This window comes from Atta colombica, unplaced genomic scaffold, assembly GCF_001594045.1.
Source record: "Atta colombica isolate Treedump-2 unplaced genomic scaffold, Acol1.0 scaffold51, whole genome shotgun sequence".
In the NCBI taxonomy this organism is placed as follows: Eukaryota; Metazoa; Arthropoda; class Insecta; order Hymenoptera; family Formicidae; genus Atta; species Atta colombica.
The window spans coordinates 199508-220365 of record NW_017259541.1 but is presented as its reverse complement, the minus strand read 5'-3'; the positions used below and the strand labels follow the sequence as shown (position 1 = coordinate 220365).

The 20858-nt window shown below is 35.5% G+C and overlaps 1 protein-coding gene across 1 annotated transcript; it reads right to left on the bottom strand.

Annotated features, from left to right (window-relative positions):
- Positions 1 to 42: 42 nt before the first annotated feature.
- On the bottom strand, positions 43 to 3412 carry LOC108691724 (superoxide dismutase [Cu-Zn]). Its single transcript, XM_018199590.1, has 4 exons — positions 2995 to 3412; positions 2495 to 2591; positions 760 to 947; positions 43 to 352 (listed from the first exon to the last, which is right to left on the bottom strand). The coding sequence occupies exons 1-4, from the start codon at positions 3061 to 3063 to the stop codon at positions 245 to 247; spliced, it is 462 nt and encodes a 153-aa protein (XP_018055079.1). The 5' UTR covers positions 3064 to 3412; the 3' UTR covers positions 43 to 244.
- Positions 3413 to 20858: the final 17446 nt, after the last annotated feature.

The following is a 20858-nucleotide window of genomic DNA, read 5'->3' as shown; positions in this document are numbered from 1 at the left end:
TATATTTTTTATAAATATTTATACGGTAGAATATGCTGGATATATATTTTGTTCTGTATATATATTTTTCTATTTAGTTTTATAGGCAACATACATAAATCCATATTTTAACATTAATGTTATCATTATCATTAATGTTAACTTCTAAGAACAAAACTTTCATCATATTATATTGGAAAAGTAACACTTGCATGACATGACTACATATTGGAAACCAAGTAATAAGAAAATAGCATATATATGTTTACTTTGTGATGCCAATAACACCGCAAGCAAGACGAGCACCAGCATTGCCAGTAGTTTTTGATAACTCATGACCACCCTGGCCCAAATCATCAGGATCAGCATGAACCTGAAATATGAGAAAAATAAATAAGTTTTTAATAATGTATGAAATAAATACAAAAAGAAACAAAAATAAATTATTTCAACTCTTTAACCATATGATTTTACAATCAAATATGAATTATATATATATGTGCAGATGTCTTTGATAAAATCAGCATTTTAATTTTAACACACTAATATACTTAGGTATATAACATATAAATATAAATATACTTAAAATATACTAAATATATAACGTCTCTTATAACATATTTTTGAAAATATACAAATTATATTAACTTTTAAAGCCATTACTAATCTTAAAGAGTAAGAATCTCATTAAAATGAATTATGGATTAAAATCTGATAAAGGACAAATTAAACGAGACTTGTAAATCTAATATATATCTTAGACTTATATATCTAATATACCACAAGAGTTCGTCCGATGACACTATGCGCTCCACTGAGCTGAATCATAGCATCGGTGATATTAACTTTTGCAACACCATCAGTACCAGCTTCCACGTTTCCTAAATCTCCAACATGACGCACACTGTCATTTGGACCACCATGATCTTTTCCTAGCGGATTGAAATGAGCACCTGCACTCGTGCAACCTGTAAAAATAGAAAAGATAAAGATCTGCTTAAGATTTTTAATTTATTCTTAAAAATAGTACAATAAAAAAATAGTTTTAATTTACGCCATTTTTTTAAATTTCTAATTATACATTCATTCACACAAGAAGTAGACTTTTTTTCTATTCAAAGAGAGACAAGAATATTTTAATATACAATATATATAAATTGTTAAAATAAAATATTTAAATATTCAATTATCACTTAAATAAACAATTAAAAATACTGATCTCTTGGAAAATACTGAACAAATTAAATTTGAGTAATGTACGATATAATATTTTCATTACTCAATATTATAAATAAAAGTTAACTTCAGGTCAAAGTTTTTTAAATGATTAAATAAATGTATTTTAAAACGGCAGTAAAAATTTGGAAATTATAATAAGAAAAATATCAAAAAAAGTTAGCTTGAAACTTAGGCTCCTGCTGATTCATTGCAGCCATCTTAGATGATGACATAAAAATAGATTGTGACATAAAAAATGAGAAAAATAATATATAAAGAAAATTCTTAAAAACACTAAATTAAAATATATTTTTAAATAAAACAACATTTACTATAGATAGAATAGATTTGTAAAATATACTGAAATCTTCCAATCTTCTTGTATTACGATAATCTATAAATAACCATATATTATTGAAATTAAATTACATTTACTCAGATAACGATATAACAAGCTACATATGACAGCTGTCGAATTGATATAAATATGACTTTATTCTATTACGAATTATGAGGAGTTTTCAGTTGATTTTACGAGTGTACTCTAATCAAATGCAAACATTGTTTTATTGAAAAATATTTCCATTTTGATATCTACTTTTTGCAAAAATTTTCAATATATATTTTCTCATTTCTGATATCATCTATCTAAACATCCATAGTGATTCAGAAGATAAAAACTTGCAACTAAAAAGAAATACTACACAAGAAATAAACAAATACTAAGACATCATATATGTCCACTGTTCTCTGGCTCCTGCGGCAAGTAAATAGATATTTGCTTTTCTTAGCTGAGACCATTCTTCAGAGCTATATCAGATATTCTTTCTTAACTAACTCGTTATCAACTTTATCAAAGTCACAAATAAGACAAGTTTGATAAAAACGATACAATTTCAAACTTTTATAAATTCTGGGAAATTTTATCATAATTTTGAATGACAAACCAACAAATTTTTGTTGAGAAAAATTACAGATTCAAAGACATGTAAATTATATATTTTAATTTCTACATTTCCTTTTTTTTGGCTACTGAACATTTAAAGATAAATTTAAGGAAGCCTTAAATATAAGGTTTGACTATAAATATAGACATTAATGTCTGACTTATGTTATATACAAATAATACAGAAATTTGACCAGTTTGACTAACCAGCAAATCTATTGCGAAATTATTAAGAAAAATTACAAATTCAGAGATGTATAAATTAGATTTCAAATTAATTTTAAATTACGTAATATCTCAGAGATGCCATGTAACATTTGAACATTCTTATCAAATCTGACTCAAATATACCATTGGTGTTGTCGCCAAATTCATGAACGTGAAAACCATGCAGGCCTTTCTGCAAGCCGGAAACTTGTCCAGATACCTTGACCGTATTTGAATCTTCCTATAATGCAAATTGAGCTTTTATTCTAGTAAGAAGAAAAATGCAAGTAAATATTTTCAGAAATCAAAGTATTATTAATAACTATTAAATTGCATAAAATAAAATTTCCTATCCAGAAGAAATGATGTTCTGACAAATTAAAAAATATCATGAAATAATTCAGGCATTATCAATTAAATAAAAAATATAGGATGTATTAGGATAAACAAAAAATACGATCGTATCATATCATGTAATACATAAAAAAAAAATTTTCATTTTTTTAAGTTTGCAGTTTAAGCAGTTAAGACATTAGCAAATATCTTTTGAAAAAATATAGCGAGATTGAGCTAAAAATTTTCATGAAATTGCCACGCTTATGCAGTGAAGAGATGAAGGAAAATTAGAAAAGAACAGAATTTACCGTTTGTTCAAAATACACGGTCCCTTTAACAGGCTCTCCCTGCAGGACACAGACCGCCTTGATCGTCATTATATCACAAATGTATTCTTAACTATCTATTTAAGCTTGTCCGAATGAATTGTTAACAACGTTGACGACAAACTGCACGATAACTCACGATTTACACGGGAATTAAATAATCAAACTGCTGAATCACGTCGGCTGATACGTAAAACTTGGCGAATTTAAAATGATAACATGGCCGACAAATTCGCCTGATCACTGATCATATGCGTTTTGATCGGGCGTAATTGATGGAAAAGGGGTGATAGGAGTAAATTTTATCCTTATAACCGATTTTTCACCAATCAGTGCTCGATGTCAAAGTATTTCGGTGTCAGTAGGCTTGTTCTTTTTAGTTAAATTTTTGCACCAGTTCATCTTTCTTCCTCTTCATTCCTTCTGGAAAGAAAAGGAAGAAAGATGAACTGGTGTAAAAGTTCAGCTAAAAAGAACAGACTTAATAGGTCTGTTTTTACTGCTACATTCTGAATTGATGCAATAAGTTGAAGTGACAATATACATTTATTTCACTTCAAGTCTTAGGTCTCAAACTGTGTATTCCACAATACATGATTTCTGACAGGTTGAAATTCTTATTCTCTGTTCTCTGTTCCCTGTTCCTTTTATTATGCGGAGTCCCTTATTGGTTAAGAGTGTAACAATAAAAACCAGACCTAATAGTTGTTTGGCTGTCAAAGTCTTATTACAAAGACTTAGAAGTGTTTGGTTGACCAATTAGAAAAAAAAATTTTACAAATTGATCAATTGAAAAGTGCTTTAAAGTATTTGTAGCATCACATTGACCATCCTTTTACTCATATTATTCATAATCAGGCCTCATATTTAAGGCTTCTTTAAATTTATCTTTAGATACTCTACGAATTATTTCATTGGTTGTTGAGCATCTAAAGATAAATATAAGAAAGCCTTATGACTCCTGTACACTGGACGCTTGCCGCGTGGCAAAATGAAACGCGTAACCAATGAACACATTAGGAGCTGTGAGCTTATTGATTACCGCATCACATTTTGCCGCGCGGCAAACGTTTCCGCATCCAGTGTACAGAAGCCATTAAGTACAAGGTCTGATTATAAATACAGGCATTTGTTCTGTCTCTCGGGAGCTGCTCGGGATCGCTCCGAATGAACCTAACATACTTGAAATGTAATAGCGTTTTTCACTGGCAGACCTGATGCGCACTTTGAAGCCGTTGTACACAAATCAATATAAAGATGTATGTTTAATAAAAATATAGATAGAAACGAATTAAATCATGAAATCTTTAATACATTTTATTGTGCTATTTGATAAAATACGTTGGGTATTTTATTAATTGAAATCTCTCACTTTTACAGTCATACTAAGTTAATGTACAACAGCTTTAATGTGTACTAAATGCGTACTAATTCTGCCAGTGAAAAACGCTGTAAGATTCATACTATGTACGACATCCGTCATACGACAATTTATCATTAACCATGAATGTCAGATATCGTATGACGGATACGTCATACGTAGTGTGAATCCTATATGTCAAATACGATGAATTCATTCGGAACAATTCCGAGCAGCTCCCGAGAGCTGCAAAATGAACATTGCTAAAATCTGCATGAGGATTTATACTCATATTCATAGTCAGGCCTTATACTTAAGGCTTCCTTAAATTTATCTTTAAATATTCTAAGAATTATTTCATTGGCTGCTGAGTACCTAAAGATAAATTTAAGGAAGCCTTATGCATTTACCTTATACTTAATTAAGGAAATCGACCAATAGTTAAATGTGAGAAAAATAATCAACTATGATTGATCGATTTCTACACCTACTCCTTAATTCACTACTGCTACTGCCCATTGTAGACCATGTATTAAGTATAAGGTCTGATTATGAATATGAGCAACAGGGCTTTGGGTACGGTCAATGCTGCAAACGCTGTGAAGCGTTTTTTAACTGATCAGTTGGTAAAATTCTTTTTTCTAATTGGTCCATCAAATGCTTCAAAGTATTTGTAGACTTTTATTCATAGTTAGGCGTTATATTTAAGGCTTCCTTAAATTTATCTTTAGATACTCTACGAATTATTTCAATGGCTGCTGACATCTACAGATAAATTTAAGGAAGCCTTAAGTACAAACTCTGACTATGAATACGAGCATTTAACCACATACTTTGAAACATTCGTAGCGGCAACTCGACTGTAGCAGAGAGAAACCTGAGAGGAGCCATGACTTTTTGCGTGACAGGCGAAAGTACGCTAGCAGCTCCAACATCAATTTTATAAATGATATTAGTGCCGATGTGAACTACGTATCACATTTTCGCCACTGTCGATAAAATCATAGTGTCGATAAAGCGATTTGGTCCTACATTCACAAATAGTGAATAAAGATAATACTAATTTACAAAAATATGTTTCTTTTAATCAGATAAGGTTTATGGGTGCTGAAAACGATGCTGCAAGTTAAATTTCACTAGTATGTCAGGTTTTCGAAATAACTGAGATTTAATGGATGGATAAAAATGGCTCTTTTGTTATATTTAAAATGTTCTTGTAAAAAAAGATTAACGTTACCTCGAAATTGTAATCAGAAGTCATGAATGTTAATAAATTCTGTACAAAATGCATGCTTTTTATCTCAATGTCTTACTTTTTAGTCATGTTATGAAGGATTCAGAGTTTTCTAAGATAGTAAATTATCCGCCTTTAACAATGAAATCATTATACTTATAATTTCTAGTTTTGACTACTATCGATACACACAATGTAATTTATCAATATAGATTCCGCTAAGTGTCCCGCGTACAGGATGTCCCGCGAGACTTTTCCTATCGCCTACAAGAAGGTAGATGAGATCGAAATAATTAACATTAAAGTTCTTTATCGTTTATATTTGTAATAATAATCGAGATCTTAATGTTTGCAATTATACCACTTTTTCAAACATAAGCTGCGCAGGCAACACATTGGAGAGGTAAGAGGAAGCGCGCCGTTGCTTAGCGCCGGCATCACCGCTCTCATCGTATCGCACCAAAAGATTCGCGTTTATGGCCGCTGCACACATTCGCGATTACATGTATAACACTGCAAAAATAGGATTATAATAGAAATTATAATAGAAATTATAATACAAATTATAGTAAACTTCGATGAATAAAAATGTCGAAAAAGAGAAACCAATAAAATCTATGGAAAATTTAATTAATTTCTATCGTAATCTGTCACTTCTCTAAATCTCGAAAGGAAAAAAATTTTAAGAAAAAGATATCCGAAAGCAATAATATCATTCTCCATCATTCTCTATCGTTTTCTATTAGGAGAGTATGATTTCATTGGAATACAATAAAATATCAATAAAGATGTAATGTTTGTAAGTTTTGTTGGAATCTCTCTTTCTATGTATACTTCAAAAATCACTGAAAATCTGCCGTAATTAATAGTGTATTTACAGTAGTAGAAATTCTAAGCTCATTATCGAATAATTACCAAAAAAGTTCTTTGTTATTAAAAATATTTGATATAGCATTGTGCTCTCGATATATAATTATCAGGTGTATAAGCTTAAATCCGCTGTTTGCTCATAGGCGGCATTAGTAAGCGTACAAAGCTACCTTAGGGAACACACTTTTTTCTATGTATTTGACATCTGTCAATATTAACCAATGCACATCATCAGCAATTTCATACAACAATACATTCTTTCTTTCATGTCTAGTTTTTCGCTAAAAAAAAAGCATATGTGGGAAGCTTTGCTTTTCTGTTTCAATTTGAAGAAATCGGCTGCCGAATCGCATCGAATGCTTGTAGAGGCCTATGGCGACAATGCTTTATCAGAAACAACGTGCAGAGATTAGTCGGTTCAATGACGATAATTTTGACCTGAGTGACAAGAAGCGTATGAAATCGGCTCAGGAAGGTTGAAGACTGTCAATTGCAGGCTCTTTTAGACAAGAACGATAAACAATCGCAAAAAATGCTTGCCGAGTAATTGGGTGTTTTTCAAGCAGCCATTTCCATGTGGATGGGGAAGATTCAAAAGATCAGAAAATGGGTATCGCATGAACGATAGGTAGATGGAGCAACGCCAAAACACATGCCAAATTCTACTTGCCAGACAAAAAAGAAAGTTGTTCCTATATCGGATTGTGACAAGCGATGAAAAGTAGATCTATTTTCAGAATCCTAAACGCAAGAAATCTTGGGTTGATCCCGCCTAACTATCAACATCTTCCTCAAGACCAAATCGCTTTGGACGGAAGACGATGCTGTGCGTTTGGTGGGATCAGGAGGGTATCATCTAGTACGAGCTGTTAAAACGAGCTGTTGGTGAAACTGTTAATGCTCACCGCTACCACAACAACTGATCAAATTGCACCGTGCTCTGCGTGAAAAAAGATCGCATTATCGGAAAAGATATGACAAACTGATTTTCCTCCACGACAACGCACCATCGCACACGTCAACAATGATCCAAAACTACTTGGAGACACTCAACTGGGAAGTGCTACCCCATCCGGACCTGGCACCTTCTGACTATCACCTGTTTTCGTCGATGGACCACGCTGAGCGGTTGGCCTTCGATTCTTACGAAGACATCCGAAAATGGCTTGATGAGTGGTTTGCTTCGAAAGATGAGGAATTTTTTTTGGCGTGGTATACACAAATTGCCCGAAAGATGGGAAAAATGTATAATTAGCGAGGGCACTTTGAATAAATTAAATACTTTGAATAAATGTGCTTCCTAGAAAAAAAAAGTGTTTTTCTGGCTAAAAAATAGCGGATTTAAGCTTATACACCTAATTATCGTAGGCGGTTTATCGTAATCTATTATAAAATCGGAGAAGAGTATATGTTTTTCTATCATATTATTACAAAAAGCTTAAATTTGTATACTTTTTCAACAAAGCTGTTAAAATTCTTTAATATGTTCATACATTTTGATTCAGCGAGAATTATTTTCAGATGTATATGTAACTAAATTTTTGAATACTTTATTACAACTTTTTTTTTTCTGGAATATTAATTTATTCGCTGTTAATTTTCTTCAATCAAGATAATTATATAGAACGTTCAAACATAATAATAATGTTGTAAGAAGTTTTAATATTCAACGTATCAGACACCTTAAAACTGCAACCGCTGTTGACTTCACTATCAGAATTGGCAAGTATTGATCGAAGATATCTCGGATCATTGCTTGCAATAATATAGTATATCGATTTTGACATTCAATTTTTTTAGAGCATTACCATTGAAAATATCTTCTTTCCCAATTGCTTTATATACGATTGTGTAGAATCCTTTGATACCAATATAATGTTATTGATAAATGTTCTTAACATATCGTTGATTCTCTGCTGCGTGCGTGCGCGCGCGCGCGCATGTGTGTGTGTGTGTGTGTGTGTGTATGTGTGTGTGTGTGTGGATAGAAGAAGATAGAATTAGTTGAAGGTGAAGAAGATGGTGCAGGAACACATTGGAATTAAATGTCTGTAAAGGATAGTGTAAGGAGTGGAATTGCCTGGATCATTACTCTATCTCTTTCATTGAAGGGGGAGGAATAGAATTTGAATAGGCGATCCCAATCAATTAGTATGGGGATCTGATATGGAGGAGAAGGTGGGAACTGATCTAAGAAAGAAGGGAAAGAAATCGTTCTTTAATTGAAGGAGGAGAGTAATTCTGGATCTTTCTGATGACAGAATCAAGGACAGAGGGAGTAGTCAGGTCGAGTGATTTCCTCGATGAAAATTGGCAAATATGAAATATCTAAATATTTGTTGTCGGTCGATTGTGCCGGTGCAGTTTGGCTAGGTGGATGGCTCCTACTTCGGACACGAGTTCATCCCCGTGTCTTTTTTTTAATACGAACTATAATCGAACCGAAGGGTTATAATAAATATATATAGTTAAATACATGTATGTGTCCGTTAAATGAGCATCATGTACGAGCTTAAATCCGCTGTTTTTTAATTAGAAAAACACATATTTTTTTCCTAGGAAGCAAAAACAAATTTATTCAAAGTACTTGCCCTCGCTAACTATACATTTTTCTCATTTTTTGGGCTATTTGTATATACCACGCCAAAAAATTCCTTATTTTTCGAGGCAAACCACTCATCAAGTCATTTTCGGACGTCTTCGTAAGAATCGAAGTGCCGCTCAGCGTGGCCCATCGACGAAAACAGGTGATAGTCAGAAGGTGCCAGGTCTGGTGAGTAAGCCGGATGGGGTAGCACTTTCCAGTTGAGTGTCTCCAAGTAGTTTTGGATCATTGTTGACGTGTGCGATGGTGCGTTGTCGTGGAGGAAAATCAGTTTGTTATATCTTTTCCGATAATGCGGTCTTTTTTCACGCAGAGCACGGTGCAATTTGATCAGTTGTGGTAGCGGTGAGCATTAACAGTTTCACCAAGTTTGAACAGCTCGTACTAGATGATACCCTCCTGATCCCACCAAACGCACAGCATCGTCTTCCGTCCAAAGCGATTTGGTCTTGAGGAAGATGTTGATAGTTAGGCGGGATCAACCCAAGATTTCTTGCGTTTAGGATTCTGAAAATAGATCTACTTTTCATTGCTTGTCACAATCCGATGTAGGAACAACTTTCTTTTTTGTCTGGCAAGTAGAATTTGGCATGTGTTTTGGCGTTGCTCCATCTACCTATCGTTCATGCGACACTCATTTTCCGATCTTTTGAATCTTCCCCATCCACATGGAAATGGCTGCTTGAAAAACACCCAATTACTCGGCAAGCATTTTTTGCGATTGTTTATCGTTCTTGTCTAAAAGAGCCTGCAATTGACAGTCTTCAACCTTCCTGAGCCGATTTTCACGCTTCTTGTCACTCAGATCAAAATTATCGTCATTGAACCGGCGAAACCAATCTCTGCACGTTGTTTCCGATAAAGCATTGTCGTTATAGGCCTCCACACGCCTCCACAAGCATTCGATGTGATTCGGCAGCCGATTTCTTCAAATTGAAACTGAAAAGCAAAGCTTCCCGCATATGCTTTTTTTTTAGCAAAAAACTAGACATGAAAGAATATATTGTTGTATGAAATTGCTGATGATGTGCACTCGATAATATTGACAGATGTCAGACATATAAAAAAAGTGTGTTGTGTGCTCAGGATAGCTTTGTACGCTCACTAATGCCACCTATGAGCAAACAGTGGATTTAAGCTTATACACCTATATACATATAAATATACATGCAATACCTATATACAGGGTGTACCAGAGTTATCGCAGGGGCCGGCACGTATATATTCCACATGAAAAAGTAAATCGAAAATATTAATAGCAAAATCTTAAGACATATAGTTTTCAAGCGCATGAGCATTTGAAAAAATTTGCCGGCCTCTGCTGTAACTCTGTATACATGGGTGTACCCATACGAGGTCATGTGTGGATAAATGGATGGAATGACAAGCCGATTTACTGTTTAGCTGCGTGAGGTTACTTGATCTATAAAATCTCGGATGGATATTTGCTTGATGATGAGGAGGCCCGCTGTCCGCAAGAGGATAATCCAGAACGAGGATTGAACAAAGACTGGATGGTCTCAGAAAACACACGGAATAAATGAGAACGGAGATGCGCGACGAACCAAGGAACCGGTTTTGCGCGAACTGAGTATTAACGCGAGCAGGGTATTAATAATTTACTTGAGTATAATTTTACCTGAGTATTGACGCTCTGCGGTTCTGCGGGACTCTCTCTATTTATATCTCGAAAAAAGGGCAAAGAATCCTTTGTCTAGGATGTAAATCGTTAGTTGCAATGTCGCGTGAGATTTACGATTTTTATAATCCTATCGTTGTTAATCTAAAGTGCATCGTTAGAGGAGTTTATATGAAAAGAAAAGAAATGATTTAAGGTTTTCTTTAAAGAGGCAAGATTGCTCCAGACGGATTCTGTTATCCTCGCGGAAAATATGGCTAAGTAAACAGGCAGTTACAGCCAGTTTTGCAGGATAATCATTGTCAGTCGCGAGTTCGATCTTAGACAATGCTACCGTGGCAAATTATCCTACAGTATAATGTTTTTTATGATTCTTTGGCGCGACGTGGCGCCTGTTTTTCTTAAGATTAAAAATTAAATTAAATTATTGGCCAGCCTCGGACGACAGTTTGGATTTTTATTATTGCGTGACTTGGATCCATTTAGAATGTCTTTCGCAATCTTACACTTTTCAGGCACTTTTACATTAATGTTGTTATTCCTTCGGAGTTAATTAGCATTTATGAATTTTCGCGGAGCTTGTCCAGTCCCTCTTTTCAGTTCTTTCAGACAGTTATCAGGGAACTCCACTCGAATCTCATATGTAGACGTCAACCGCGACGTGGAGTCGACTCTTTCGAAAGAAAAGAATCGTGGTGTCTATAGGACATAGTAACAGACCACTAGTTCACATTCTATAATAGAATTTTTGTCATAAATTTTATGCAAAGTGTTTGCAGCATCGCGTTTATAATTAGTAATACAATTTTGTCTTAAAAATGATACAAAATATTTGAATTTTTCACTATTACCATGCGTATATTGATTTAGTTTATAATACGCATGCTCGACATATTATTCGAACTCAAATAAGAAGAATACGATTGATTTCATGTATTGTACAAGCATGTATCGTACAGTGACAATTTTATGTTTCTCATATCACATACTTTAACAGTTAAGTTTTACATTCAGATCTTGAATCAGTGAATCAGATGAAGGAACAGTTGACTGTATTCATCGCTCTGCACGTCTCTCGATATGTCTTCCACGTAGCAAGATTATGCAGTTGCCTCAATTGTTGCTGATCATAATTTTTACATAAGACGTAAGTCCCACGACGATCACGATATCCAAAAATTTATACGCAGTCAATATATATCTCTTCATCAAGATATGAGATATGAAGCGAGATTTCGAAGATGTATGAGAAGATACGCTGTAGAACATAGAAAACATGTAAATAAAAAAATACATAACGTTAGTTAGTTAGATTTTTACTGCATCTCCTTGAGGTTATAAGTATATACGATTATACAATTACATACACGCACTCTTATCCTAACTTAACCTATCTTATCCTACTTTAACGCATCTCTCTTTCTCCCTACGCCTGGACCTAAGCTTCCGCTGTAATATCTCAACATCAACTCTTCCATTCTCAAAATCTACAACCTTATCAATTTTTCCCGCAGAGGCTCTCATCTATTCATCACCCTCCCCCTCTTCCTCCAAAATTCTACCTACTATCTCCTGTCAACTCCTTTCATCCTACACTCTTCCCATACATACTCCCATGATTCCATCCCATATAGCCTACACTTCTTTTCCTCCTTTCCTTCCCAATATCTTCTTTCCTTCACTAATTTAAACCTAGCTATCCTTCTACATTTCCGCTCTCCCTATCCTTTCCTTAAATATGCCGGAATCCCCTCCCTCTTTATCCATCTATATTCACTTTCCTTATCTCATCTTTTCCCATCATTCCTCCTGCATTTCCCTATCCCTTTTTTCCAATTCTTTGAACCTAACTCTCTTCCCCTCCATCTCCAACCTTTGCCAGCTTTCTAACTCTAGCCCCCTGTTCTCAAAATATTGTCCCCTTTCTTTCTCCCAACTTTCTAATTTTCTCCCTTCTTTCTTCTTATGTTATCTCTTATCTTCTCCAAACATAACTGCGTCAAAAAATTATCTCTATCTCCCCTTAAATCTTTCTTCGAATATCTAAGCCCCTTTTCCCGTCCTTCCTCTTAGATTTTCCCTTTACATAAAAAATGAGAATTTTTCCGATTTTTTTCTAGCAACTTCAAAAAAGCAATTCTTTTAAAATTATCAATTAAAACTATCAATATATTGATTGATTGTATACGAAATTGCTATTTCTGTATTATCTGTTCAAGAATAAGGCTCCTGGGCCTTAATTTTCAATCAGTTTAGTTTTTTCAGAATTTCTATTGGAAGATACGGTATGAGCAGCTATTTATGCAGAAATCTTTATCCATGCAAAAAATACAACCTATATTAGGTATACTATGAGGGTTCTAAGCCATGAGGCTAGAGGGGAGCGCGGAGCGTGGGGAGTACTCGTAGGCGCGAGGAAGGAGGGGAAGGTGCGGGAAGTCTCAGCGCTATCGATATTTATTATTAGTTGTACAATTTTGCTTCCGCTGTTTTTTTTCCGAAATTCGAGGCTTTATTGTAAAAAACTGGTTTATGTTTATGATTCAAAGTATTGTCCATCGCTGGCCACTACTTTCTCCCATCTTTCGGGTAGCGTACGAATCCCGCGTCGAAAAAACTGATCATCTTTTGAGACTATCCACGAATCGATCCAATTTTTTACTTCTTCATAAGACCGGAAGTGCTGGTCAGCCAAGCCGTGTGCCATTGATCGAAACAAATGATAGTCAGAGGGAGCAACGTCTGGAGAATACGTCGGGTGGGGTAGGACTTCCCATTTCAACGTTTCCAAGTATGTCTTGACCACTTTCGCAACATGGGGTCGAGCATGCTGCAAAATCACTTTATCGTGTCTCTCGTTGTATTGTGGCCGTTTGTCTTTCAATGCTCAACTCAAACGCATCAATTGCGTTCGATACCGATCGCCTGTGATTGTTTCAGTCGGTTTTCAGTTCATAATACACTACGCCGAGCTGGTCCCACCAAATACAGAGCATGACCTTGGAGCCGTGAATATTCGGTTTGGCCGTCGACGTGGAAGCATGGCCGGAAACTTCCCATGATTTTCTGCGCTTGGGATTATCATAATGAACCCATTTTCGTCACAATGCGATGCAGAAATCCCTTCCGTCTTTGCCTTTCAAGCAGCTGTTCACAAGCAAACAAACGCCGTTCAACATCTCTCGGCTTCAATTCGTACGGCACCCAATTTCCTTGCTTCTGAATCATTCCCATGGCTTTGAGGCGTTTTGAAATGGCTTGTTGAGTCACTCCCAATGATCGTGCCAATTCTTCTTGATTTTGACACGAGTCTTGCTCAAGTAATGCCTCCAATTCTGCATCTTCGAAAACCTTCTCTCTTTCACTGCTATGCCGGTCTTCGATGTCAAAATCACCGTTCTTGAAGCGTTGAAACTACTCACGACATGTTCTTTCACTAATAGCGGCGTCACCATAAGTATTTGAGAGCATTCGATGAGCCTCAGCCGCAGATTTCTTCATATTGAAGCAAAAAATTAAAACCTCCCGCAAATGACGAGAATTTGGCTCGTAAACTGACATTTTCAATAGAGAATAACTTTATGATGCAGACACAAATCGACTAATGTTTCTATGGGGTTATGTTGACAGATGCCCAAGTTTATTGTATGACGTCTATGATCTATTTATTTCGACCACTTACCGCTAAAGCCATCTATAAGAAAACGGCGGAAGTTGTACGCCTAATATATATATATAACAAAATATTATATATAACATATTATATATAATATAATATTTTTATCTTCTCCACACTTTCCATCTCATCTTCCAAATTGTTATTCCTTCTCCTCCTTCCCCTTCTCCTCCTCCTTCCCTTCCTCCTCCTCCACCTCCTTCTCCTCCTGCCCGTCAGGGCGTTCTCCTCTTCGACCTTTTTTTCTTCTTCCATTTTCTTTTTCTCTTCTTCTTTCTCCATCGCATTATCGAGATTACTATATATATGATTGAATTCTATTCTACTTACACTTGTGTGAAGTCATCCACCTGATCGGCAATCTCGATGATGCGATGGAATAAGTCTAACTGATTAATATGTAACTAAGTTACATCGATAATAATTGTATCACTCTGAACCTGGACTGAGGAGGAGGTAGTCTCTTTAACTTTTTTGTTTTTTTTATCGCTCATATTTGTTTTAGGTAATAGCAATGCACTGTAAAAAAAATTATCACTTTCACTTAATCACAGAAATGTGCAAAAGTATTCTACCATTTAGCGTTAATGGTAGAATACTTTTGCATGTTGGGGAAAAAAGTCACTCACGTCTCGCGCGCGAACAAAGCAGTACAAACTTCTTTGTGTTAATGGCTCCGATTCTAACACAGAGTCGATACGGCCAAATTCGAAAATGCCGCTTATGCGGTGAGTAACAAAAAATAATGTGTAGAATTCGAAAGTCTAAAAAAAGTAACATAAATTCAATTGCGCGTTTGAAGCCGGTCACACTTTCTAAAAACGATAATGCAATAACATCCACAGGACCAAGACTGATGCTGAGAATCAAGCTTCACCGCAGGTGAAAGCTGCCTAGGATTTATCTTTAGGTAGCAGTCGAATATAAAACAATTTAGATCATAAGTGCCATCACGAGAAAAGTTATCGCTTATATTGTTGCAGTACTCTTTATAATAGTAACCTAATATACAGTAGCTGCGATTATTTGCGGCCCATCGATTTGCTGAAAGTTCACGCTGCATGTTTATTTTCACACCTGTAATTCCTTTTTTCTTACCCGGAAAGATACATACATACGTTCATACATATACGTTCATACATACGAATACATACATACGAGTACATACATACATGCGTACATATATACATGATTCGTGACACGGCAAAAAAAAAACAAGCGTTAAGTGTTATTTATCTAAACAGAGTACGATGGCGCATAGAAGTATAAGATGAATGGATGGATGGATAAATGGATAGGAAGTAAAGAAAGTACATATATAGTGATGTGAACAAAAAAAAATTTATTCACATGTTATTACATCGTTTCTTTTTTTTTGTATTAAAAACTATACGTATTAAAACTACACGTATAAAACTATACGTATTAAAACTATACGTACTAAAACTAATAGCAATCGACGAGCTGATGTCCATTAAAGACGTCGCTATCGCGTATTGTGTTTTCGAACGCAATGTTGGAGAATCGCGTATACTTGACATCGACGAGTCGGGCTAATTGTTCGAACATTACATCGATACATCCGTCAAACTCAAACATTTGTCATAGCGTCATTTTGGTCATCGTAATGCGTACGGATGAAGAATCGAAATGTACGAGCGTAGCATCGTTCAGCGTGCAAACGGTTAGCGATCTAACGCTAAAATTGTTCTTGTATTCGTTTCGCAGCATCTTGTAAATATTCGCTGCTCGTAGAGGCCCTTCCACGTTTCGAGAGATAGCGACAGTGTCCGCGATGATGTTCCAGAGTATCCACGTAACTCGGTGGACCAGCGTTGATTTCAATTTTCAAATACTTGTAGCTATCGTAACGTCTGCTCAGTAAACGCACCGCATGATGCTCCATGCTGTGTACGTACGTAATGTTAAAAAAAATAATAATAAAAACGTTTCTTTTGTGTATAGAACATTGAAATTTACTGTAGTCCTTTTTCGTTTCGTATGATGCGTTACTGTCTTTAGCGAAATACATTTTTTTCAACCGTTCATACAAGCGAATATTGCAAGACTGATTGCATCTGCGTAAATTGCGATGTATATAGTAAAACTAGAATCGAAGAGGGGAGATTACCTTCTCCTCTTTCCAAGAATTGCAAACATATCGCGACACATTTTATCGTGTTTTTTTTTCTATGTATTTTCTTTGTTCGCAAGTTTATCAAAGTTTATACTTTATATTTCGATGGCATTGACATTGATGATGATGAGCGACTTTGATACTTTTTCCTCAGGACATTCTCAATATCTCGCTTTTTCCTTCGATGGCGGCGGTGGATTTGGCGGACTTGGCGACAAGAGACGGTACTCCTTTTGCTCGATCAATGCTCATAATTGAAGCTTACAATTGAATGAAAAAAGTCTTTTACACTATCTATATATCTTTTATTTACTATCAAAATTGTCGCGACGCGTTTAATAGAAGTGTTGATGTTTTCGGATACATACATACATACATACATACATATGTTCATTTATACATGCATACATACGTTCATACATACATACATACATACATACATCATACATACATACATACATACATATACGTTTATATGAGTACATGTATTACAAAGGAAGGGAAAAAAGAAATATGTAATAAATACATTAACATATTCTTTTTATTTAAAAAAATTCTTTTACAACTTCCAGTTATATATTTTCAATACATTTTGTAACGCGCAATTCTTAACATGTCCATCGCATAGTATTAGCAACATCCGATTAGTTAAAGATTCCATGTCTTCGTAAACTGCATCCAAAGTTTCGATGTACTACATGGGCTGAAAAGTCCCGGGATTTTTCAATAACTGGCGCCTAGAAAATGAACATGATTCATTTCGAGAGGTTCATCTGTCACTAGTTTATGTATGAAGTTTCATGACATTTCGTTCATTCGTTACAAGCTACAGTCGTTTAAGTGGCGCTACTTTCGCCTTCGTTCTATATCATCACGATAACGCACTGTCACACATCCTTGAAAGCGATGGCCAAATTGGATCAATTACGATTCGAATTGGTTGCTCACCCACCGTATTCTCCAGACTTGACCCCCAGCGACTATTATCTGTTCCCAAACCTCAAGCGGTGGCTCCAGAGAAAGAGATTCACATCGAATGAGGAAGTCATCGCGGAAACTGAGGCGTATTTCGAAGGCTTGAACGTTTCGTATTACAGAAAGGGCATCGAAATATTGGAAAATCGCTATACCAAGTGTATCGCCCTCGAAGGCAACTATGTTGAGGAATAAATATAACTTTGCTCAAAAAATGCTTGTTTTCATTAAAAATCCCGGGACTTTTGAGTCCATGTAGTACATGCCTCCTCGCTCGTTCAAAAGCAAGTTCTACAGCCACGGTCGTGTCCCTTAACATATACGATAGCATCATGTTTAAATACAGCTGATCAGACGTTTCGCTTCGTTGTATGGGACCATTCCGTCTTTTCATCGCATGATGATAAGCATTCAATCAGGAAGTGCAAGACCTGTCGGATCTTGTCAAAAATTTCCATGGTACGAGACTCGTAAAAATGTAATGTAAGAACGGTCTTCTGTTTCAGTACCGCCACTTCCTTCATGATAAATTTCTTGTTAACGATGAATCCTTGCAGATTCACGGACGTTGGCGCGAACATGTTGTTAAGAAGACTGTGGTCGATTGCGATTGAATGCGCCGTATCGTAGATTTTATACATGTCGGAGGTGCACTTAGGTGATTTTGCGCACAACGTTGGTTAATGGATTATACTGAACCACGCGATCGTGTATGATGAGATAATAGGCTGTTGTATTTGCGGGCACGTTCTCCTTACATTCAAAGTCTAATCGTACGTCAACTCTTGATCGATTCGTTCTGTCGAGAGCAATCAATGATCACGAACAGGCCATTACGTAAAAAAGTTGTAAAGGTGAGATTCGGCTCAAGATACTCGTATCCGTAGTAGCACTTGCAGAAATATAATTTCGTACGGGAAATTCCGAATTCAGGTAGAGTTTCACATTGGTTAATTTGCAATTATCGAATCGACTTATATCCTCAGACATGACGTTTTTTTCGACCTGTTTGCATAGCGACTTCTTGAGCTGAGTAACTGTTCTTGATAGCCCACAAATGTTTAGTTGTGCTCTACAAGAGCGGAAACTCATACAGATCCTACGAACGAAAAGTCATACTCAGATATCGTCCGCTTTCCAAAGCGTAGCATCGACAGCTTATTTATCTCGCTCAATAACACGTGCGGCATTCGTTATTGTACTTTGAATAATTCGAACGTTCTGTCGCGGATCTCTCGTCAGATAATTGTTGTCGTTGCGCGCTCGTATTAAAATCAACTCGTGAGCGTTGATCACAACGCGTTTGTAATCTTCGCAAAATCCCAGCAGTACGTAGAGCGATACATAGAAATTAAAGTATCCGGCCGCAATAGTTTGCGCATCCCAATCGGTATTCCGCAGAATCACGCTTCTGTCAGATGACACTGTTACATAGTTTTTGAGTGTGCTAGTTATGCTCATGTTTCTGTTATGATCAATCTCCATATCGTTGAGTTCATATCGAATCTCATCGAATATGAACGCGACGTAATTATTTCTCAATGTTATGTGAACACCCTGACCACTTTGTTCTTCGTCAGTTTTCCCTCATGTACAGAAAGCTTTCGTATGGCAGTGTGTACAGATTCTGTTGCTGAATGGGTATTCTTATTTCGTCGCCGAACATTGTATTAGCGAACGGGCTGTACGTGTGAGTCAACAATCTTGACGATCGTCGAAGATCGACTCGTTTTTAATATTTAGGATATTAATCATCTCAAATGTTGCGCACCGCGAATCCCAAAGACTTCAAAAATGCAACATTTGTCGCGATGAGATTCTTCTTCTTTTGTTTGATGCAGCTGGATGAGCGGATGTTATCGAGCTGTGACGTTCACTGGCCTTGTAAAGAATGCGTTATCTTTCTATTATATATACGCTCTGTTCCGTTCAATATGAACATCTCACGCTCACGTTATCATTATCGCTATCATACGTGCAATCTGACAGTGATCTCTTCTCCTCGAAAATCGAGTAATCATCCGTTCTGTCGACGATGCATATCGTTAGATCTGTAATGCTTCGTGCGATGATCGACAGGTAAATGATCTCCGTCGGCATTATATTCTGGAAGCACGTTCGGTGAAAATTCGTGTATCGTGTACGCGCCCGCGGTCACGTTACACTCTGCGGATAACGTTTACATTCATTATGTTGATCGATCGTGCCGCAGTATACACTTCGACGAGAACATAATTATCGACGGCATACGATATGCTGATATACCTTTATGAGTTAATTTTCAAGAGAATTCCCGATGATCTCCTCTACACGGAAGACGATATGAACAAGTACAAGAGCATGCTGCTGGCGACGAACGCGCACAAACACAAGCATCAATCGCAGGGCCGATTACTGAGCAATAGGGGATACAAGTACAAATCGTGCCGTTGATGTTACATCTAAGAAACAGAAGAAGAAATCTAGAAAAGGATTTTTTTAGAAAATTTTTAGAAATTTTTAGAAATTTTTTTAGAAATTTTTTAGAAAAGGATTCCACGAAATTTTGTGGAGAAAGTACTGCGCCGTAAAAGAGATAAGATGTCCGTGGCTAGGATTCGATGGATCGCACAAAAAAATTCATGGACACAAAAACAATTTAATAAAATTTTGATTCGTGTATTTTTTTTACATATAAAAATATACAAATAATACATATGTATATATAATATATACATATCAATATAAATATATAAATATATTTTTCATATATTTTTTATTACCCTTCCCATACATCATCTTTGTTTTAGAGTATACAAAATAATTATTGATAACATCTTATATATGAAGCAAAATACATACATAATACTTATATAAATGTAAAAAAACATGTGTAAAGTGTAAATTAAAATAATAGTAATACATAATAGTAATATGCATAAATGATAAAAATATGGGATACATAAAATGTAAATTAAAATATTAGTAGAATATAATACTTATATAAATGTTAAAAATATACAATATGTATTACATGAAAGTACAATAATCGTTAATACATAATAAATGCTATTACATAAAACATAATAATAATAAATGTATAAGTGTAAAAAAAAATGTAAATTACAATAAGTAATACATAATAGTAACATATACAAAGATATCCGCCAATGCCCCCATGGTAACATCTCCGTTGAGTATCCAGTACGACGTATCATTTGTCGTCATATGGACTCAGAGTGATTTTCGGATATCGTTAGTAATTAGATTGTATTCACGATTAACAGTTATTTCGATCTTTTCGTTCAAACACCGCGTATAATCATCGAACGTTATTCGCGCTATGAAGTTATTCTTTACATCTTTTTAGT